Genomic DNA, 7,675 nt, shown 5'->3' with positions numbered 1-7,675 from the left:
ACTGACGGAGTTATGAAGTAACAAACATAAAAACTACGACTGAATTTAGAACCTACTTTGTTAACATTGTTTCGGCCACCTGTATGTACGAATAGTTATTGACTACTTATTTTAAAAAATGACTGTACTCGTATTTTGAAATGATAAATTGAATATATCTGACAACATAAAGATTAGTTCTAGAAATATAAGCCTTAAAACTAAGCCTTTTGTTAGTCGAAATGTGAAATTTGTATTTGATAAGTGATAAATAAACGTATATAAAAATTAAGAGACCTTGTAATCTATTTTTCTATCTATAAAGCAGTAGTTACTACATGCATTACGCTAAGTCATTTTTGCCTAAAATGATCATTCGAAGCGTTTTATTCGTAATATTCAGTGAGATGCTAAAAGTTATAAATGGCGAAAATTGTACATTGTTTGAAAGAAATGCTGCTGACATCGACAATGATGTGTTTGAAGAAATTAAAGATTATGCGGACAGTGGAGCGTTCGAAGCGTTGTTCAACATCACAGCAATTGAATCGATTTATCATGAGTTCAAGTCGATAAAATACAATGAAGATATATTCTTGAACATAACACAGTTATTACATAAATATGGTTATTTTGCAGAACAGCATGAGGTGCAGACTAGTGATGGCTATTTACTGAACATGTTCCGGATACCAAATAAGGGTCCTGTCGTGTTTCTTATGCATGGAATTTTTTGTAGTTCTGATGATTATGTGACTCCTGGACCAGACCGTGGGCTAGCCTACCTACTTGCTGATGCAGGTTATGACGTATGGATGGGAAACGCTCGTGGCACAATACATTCTAGAAATCACATTAGTTTGTCTCCATCTTGCGCCGAGTTCTGGGATTTCACCTGGGATGAGATTGGACGCTATGATCTGCCGATTATGATTGATTATGCCTTGAATGCAACTAATCAGGAACAACTAATATATATTGGACATTCCCAAGGCACGACAACATTTTTCGTTTTATGTTCGGAAAGACCAGAATACAATGATAAAATTAGACTAATGGTAGCTCTATCAGCGGTGTCATTTTTGTCTCATACTAAAAGTCTGTTTTTTCAAATTGTAAGTCCTATAAACTCACTATTTTGGGATGCGACAAAAGCAATGAATATATATGAATTTATGCCAAGAAACGCATTAATGGAATTCTTAACAAGCACCTTCTGCGGGACTCCAGCAACGGCTACAATAGTGTGTGACAATGAAGTCTTTTTTTTTGCTGGTCCAGATTTTACTCAGATTAATTCTACTGCTTTGCCTGTATTATTTGGTCATGCGCCTGCTGGTATAGCAACGAAACAATTAATACATTACGTGCAGCTGATACAATCAGCAAAATTTGGACAATTTGATCATGGCTGGAGAAATATAGAGAAATACGGATCTACGATACCTCCGGATTATCCTGTTGAAAAAATAACCTCACCCGTGGCTGTATTCTATAGCCGTAATGATTGGTTTGGTGATATTGAAGATGTCGAAATACTTATAAAGAGACTACCGAATTTATTTAAATTTGTAACAGTGCAATATGAAAGTTTTTCTCATATGGACTATATATGGGCTAGGGATGTAAAAGAATTATTATACGTAGATGTTCTAAATGTAATCGAAGAGTGTCTAAATAGTTAATCGTCAGATTAATACTGTTTAGTTTCAGTCGATAGTATGTCAAGCATCTCCTCTCGTATTGAAGGTGTACATAAGCGAAGGTAGCGGCTTTCCAAAAAGCGGGCCGTCTGCTTCTATATCTACATAACAATAAAAAAGTAATATTAATTAACAAATAAGTTACTCAGATTTTATATTAAATTATTTTCCCGCCCCGCCATTGCACGTATGTGCTAATGAAGTAAATGAAACCAAATTTTACATTTCACTCAATAAGTTTTTTTTTTTTTAAAGAAGATTTTTAAAACCAATTATTTTTATTTGTACAATTTTTAAATATTATATATATTAAATAATAATTATTTACTATTAATTAGGTACTTTCTTAATTATACAGTACTATCATATCTACTTGTACAACAATTAGTCTTACTGTACTTATACAATTGTATCGTTGTGTTTGTAAATTGTCTTGCTTGTTGTATAATGCAAATAAAGTATACTCATTCATTCATTCATTCATAAAATATAATATAATAATATGTATATATTATATTATTCTTTAAGTAATGCAATAAAGAGTGGATAAATTAAAAGAAGAGGGAGACTGTGTACAAAAGTCGTCTGTCCCATTCGTGTTTCTACCGTGAAGCAGTTGTGTTTGCATGGCTGTGTTTCGGTTTGAAGGGTGGGATATAGCAATGAATTTACAGGGTACAAAGTAGTCATACATATCTGAGTCCTCGGGAATGGCAACGCATGGAGCGTATCATGGACGAAACAGTATACTCCGTTATGTCCATGATACTACTCATGTCTATAGGCGATGATTACTACTTTCCATCAGATGGGCCGTCAGCTTGTTTGATATTCTAAGTTGCATAAAAAAAAATAAGATACATTTCTACATTAGTTTATCATTAGAAATAATTTCTTTAAAAATAATCACTATTCTCCATGCATTAAATGCATTAAAAATAATTAATATTCTCCAACATTTAATTATATAATATGGTGTGTATAACGGAGGGAATTTGAAAATGTTCAAAGGCTATGAATTATGAATACACAGGGCAAACATCGTATGTTGACTTACGCTGGCACAAGAGTGTTAACATTAGCTTTTCCTCATTTTACTCGTATTTTGGACGTTGCATTAAAATTCTAAAATATAAAATCGTTATCACAAAGGAACTGGATTTTTTTGTATGTACAATTTTTTTTTTTTAGAAATACTATTTTTTAATTAGTCAGTACTAGTAGTGTAGTATAGTGATACAAAGAATTGAAGAATATATCATTTGTAGAAATAATTATGAATATATTAATTAAATTAATAATAATACGACAGAAGTAATCAAATGTACAAAGGCGAGCTCAACTCTTAAAGAGTTCTCTTCCAGCAAACCCAAAATGAAAAGAAGCATAAATGTCACCGGGTAGAGAGGTCTACAATGTTGTGACAATTTTCAAACAAGAACAAGACAAACTAAAGTTTAATATAATTATATATATATAATATGTACGCACGCGCACACACACACACACACACACACACACACACACACACACACACACTTTTCTATAACAAACATATGTAATAGTTTTAGAAATAAGTACCTTATAGAACCACAACTATTTTACATTATTTTTTCGTTTGTTCTTTTATTGTTATTGTTATTAATTTTCTCTATCTTTTTTTTATTTAATTTCAAATGTATTTTACGTTTTAAGTACTTAAATGATAAAATTGTACACGAACCGGACCTTGAACTGCAATAAATATGTACTAGTTTAATTAACCACTCATCGATTACCACGAAACAGGCCATGTATTAATTACTGATAAGTAAATTGTGTACACGCATTTTTTAATATTATTATTATTTATTCTTACTCTTAATTAATAAAGTAGAATAGAAAAGAATAGAATAGAATATAATGAATGTTTGTATGTATAATGTTGTTAACATATTGATAGCTATATAAATAATAGACATAGTCTACCCACTTATCGCACATATAAATAGAATTGGCCTATTTATAAAATTTGGGATGGTGAAAAGTAATTATTAATTAATGCCATCACCTACTGATATACGAGTATATTATAAAAAATTATATATATATATATATATATATATATATATATATATATATATATATATTATTGCACTAAAACATACAGTAACAACAATAAGTTAATAACAATGTTAGCAAAGGCGAACTTATCTCTTTTAGAGATAAGTTCTTTGTAAGTAGGAATGTAGGAATATTAATTAGAATATTTCAAAAAATACCTAATTAGGAAGATGACTTAGGTGTTAAATTTATAAATAAACATGTTAATTTTTTAAATATTTCGACTGACTTTAAAAAGATGGAGGTATTTAATTCGGTTGTATTTTTTTTTACATTTGTCATCTCACAACTCCGTCAATTATAAAACATATTTCTTACAGACAACCTGGCATGAATAGTAAATAAGTACAGAGAGAAAGGTAGATGGCGCAAGTGAGACACGGTAAATACAAAAAAGTAACCTAACAAAGGACATATTTATTATTTTAAAAATATCATTTATATAAAAATAAGACTAAATTATATAAACATAAATATTGTACAGAGGAATAACACCTGAGTCCTCAGGAATGGCAACGCATGGGGGGTATCATGGGCGAAACAGTATACTCTGTTATGTCTATGATACTGCTTATGTCTATAGGCGACGGTTACCACTTTCCATCAGGTGGGCCGTCAGCTTGTTTGCCATTCTAAGTTTTATAAAAAAAAAAAAAAAAATATAATATAAATAACTAAATAACACGTAGTAAACATCAAGGTAAATTAGAGAGTAAGGTAATGAGATTCTAGTTGCCTCTTGAACGAGTAGTTTAGTTTTTAAACCAAAAAAACTAGTTTTGCTACAATTACCAGAGGGAGACTTTGTCTTTTGTACAAAGTCGTTTGCTTGGGTACCTCTGTCCCATTCGTGTTTCAACCGTAAAGCGGTTGTGTTTGCATGGCTGTGTTTCGGTTTGAAGGGTGAGATATAGCGTGAATATACAGGGTACAGAGGAATAACACCTGAGTCCTCAGGAATGGCAACGCATGGGGGTATCATGGACAAAACAGTATACTTTGTTATGTCCATGGTACTGCTCATATCTATCGATGACGGTTACCACTTTCCATCTGGTGGGCCGTCAGCTTGTTTACCATTCTCAGTTGTATAAAATTTTTTTTTTTTTTTTTATAGAGAACAATCTCAAGTTATGTACTTTTGAAATCCTTTCATGCATCAATGTCTGAATCTGTTTGTTTCGTGTATACATTTTTTTTTTAAACAATTACCGAGAGTCTTCCAAGAAAACAAGTTGAAAATAAAGTAACAAACGCTTCAGCTTCACGTTGGGTTTGACTTCTCTGTTGTAAACGGTATTTTTTTATTAATTTTAAAATTACAAAGGCCTTCAAGACCGTTTAATATTTTAAAAAGAAATATGTATTTTTATTTAAGGGCATCGACGACATAATACTAATTGGTTTCTATAATAGTAATTTGGAATAAGCAAATTCTGAAAAATCCATTTTTAGAATTAATCGAAAATTCTTATTTCTGTAAGGTTATCTATTAATAGATGCCTTCTATGGTTTAGAAAAGATAACGTTAGAAGAAAATACTTGTGACTTAGAGCGGAGACTTGACCATGGCTGGTATTACCTGGTCGAAATGTTGAAATAATGTTACATAAGTAATTATATTTTATGCTATATTATACTTTACGCAATGCAAAAGTATTAAAGTTATTATAATTGTTTTCATTAAGGTAATACTAATCTTCACCTGCGACTTTGTCCGTGTGACTGAGATATGTTCACTTATCGAGATAAAAAAAGCCTGTGCCCTTCTCTATCCTATATAGTAATTTCATATTAATTCATTATTGATTGTCTCAGCTGTTGAAGTGCTATAAGATAGCGAAGAAACATTTCGTATAATATTAATATGGATTTTTGAAATAATTTTTCAAAATACAACAATATTTTTTATTTACTGTCCAAATGAAATCAGCCTGCAACTGATTGTGGGAAGCATCGTGAATCCGAGCATATAGAAGCAATACAACAATGAAACATGAAAGCTGAAATACGACAAACTGGCGAAGAAAATAGAAATTACATTGGGAGACAAAGGAAATCCCAGTCACTTTGCGGTCGGTCGGTCGATGCCGCTTCGAGTTTTAGAGTTTACAATAATAAGGACACACGACTAGATTGCGCAACGTAACAAGTACATTTTGCTGCAAAATAAAGTGTATTTAATTATGGACACATGCACACGCACGCACGCACGCTCGCACGCACGCACGCACGCATGCATGGACAGAACACCTTGATGAATTACAAAATAGTAGGTAGATACCTCACATTGAAAATATTTAAATTTAGAACATAGTATGACGTGCCTCTATTTCATTTTACAGCAAGAAGTTTTTTTCTTAAAAAGAAAAACGACAATTACATTTTCTCAGAATTAGCATAATAGACGTAGATCAATAAAGGTGTACAACCTATTTTGAAATAATAACAAGACTTTTGAAAATTGATTCAGAATGCGCCACTTAATCGTTTAGCATACGTAGTCACCTTAAATCATATAGATAGAGCATTGAGCCTCCAAATCGGGTCAACTTTTTGTTAGCTAATTGTCAAATTAGCCAATATTTTTTTTTTTATTAGTGTACTATATACTTACACAGATAATGTCTCTTGACGTATCTATATTAAATTATTTAATAAATAAAATGATTTTTGGACATTAAAAAGATGTACAATTTATAAAACAAAATAAATATAGAAGTTTTAAAGGAATGTTATTATTTATCACGCAAAATTATGTGAAAAAGTTGACCCGCTCTTTCGAAGCATTTGTATGAAGTCACTCTATTGAATCCAAGGTAGCTGTAAGCGATAAAGGAAACCAGGAATGGAAATTGGAAATATATGTATCTTGGTCAAAAGAACTCAGAAGACTAGGGCCGTGAAAGTAAGCCAAAAGCAAACAATAGAGAAAGTCAATTTCGAATTAGATATTTTTTTATATTATTAAAGCTATAAATAGTATATGTGACCTGTAGTCACAATACAAATTTTTTTTTTTACAACACATGGAGCAAACGATTGCTGCTCACCTGATGGTAAGTGACTACCGCCGCCCATGGTCACCCACAACACCTACCGCATTGCAGGTGTGCTGCCGGCCTTTTGAAAAGGAATATGCTCTTTTCTTGAAGGTTATGTTGTCGTATCGGTTCGGAAATACTGCTGCTGGAAGTTGATTGAAACGCGACTCAATCGTCTAGGAATTTAATAATACTATTTGTAATAGATATTTTTTTTATATCTACAACTTAGATAAGTGAATGAATTTAATTTGATCCCAGTTAATCAATATATTCCGGTCACGCGGATAAAGTCGCGAACAAAAATCAGTGTTTATATAAATTAAAACAGTTGCGTCATCTATCTCTGTCTACGCTCGACAGTCTCTTGTTTGTTTCGGAAACAGGAAGACTGCCTCCGGTTCACTGAGACTTGTTTTTATTGGTGTTTATTTGTTGCAACGGAATGTCTTTTGTCATTTGTTTCAATTCTTATGACTGCGATCATTTGTTAAGCGACTTTCAAATCAGGAGGAACTGAATTAGCCTCAATTTATTTGTGTGCATTTCTCGTTAATTTTAAACTGATTTTCACAATGTATGGATAAAGTTTATTTGGCGCAATTTCTGATTTTCTCTATTCTATGAATGGATGAAGGTGTTGATTTGTTCTTCTGTTTCATATCAAAGTTTGGTAAGGTCAGAATTATCATTTGATAAAAAAATTGAATTTCCTAATGATCATTTAAAAAACACTGATAGATTATTGAAGTTTGGAATGTCTATTGTCACTTTAATTATATCTATAAATTTAGTTAATAATAAGTGGTACACAATTACACTAATCGTCTAGCGCTCAAGCTAGGA

The 7,675-nt window shown here is 31.7% G+C and overlaps 1 protein-coding gene across 1 annotated transcript; it reads left to right on the top strand.

Moving 5' to 3' along the window:
- The first annotated feature begins 332 nt into the window (after positions 1 to 332).
- Positions 333 to 1,664, top strand: LOC113512104 (lipase 3-like). Its single transcript, XM_026895884.2, has one exon. It carries the CDS (start codon positions 348 to 350, stop codon positions 1,662 to 1,664), a length of 1,317 nt encoding a protein of 438 aa, XP_026751685.1. The 5' UTR covers positions 333 to 347.
- Positions 1,665 to 7,675: the final 6,011 nt, after the last annotated feature.

The sequence above is a fragment of the Galleria mellonella genome, unplaced genomic scaffold, assembly GCF_026898425.1.
Source record: "Galleria mellonella isolate WM207_F2 unplaced genomic scaffold, CSIRO_AGI_GalMel_v1 utg184, whole genome shotgun sequence".
Lineage (NCBI taxonomy): Eukaryota > Metazoa > Arthropoda > Insecta > Lepidoptera > Pyralidae > Galleria > Galleria mellonella.
This window is presented reverse-complemented; position numbering and strand designations above follow the sequence as displayed.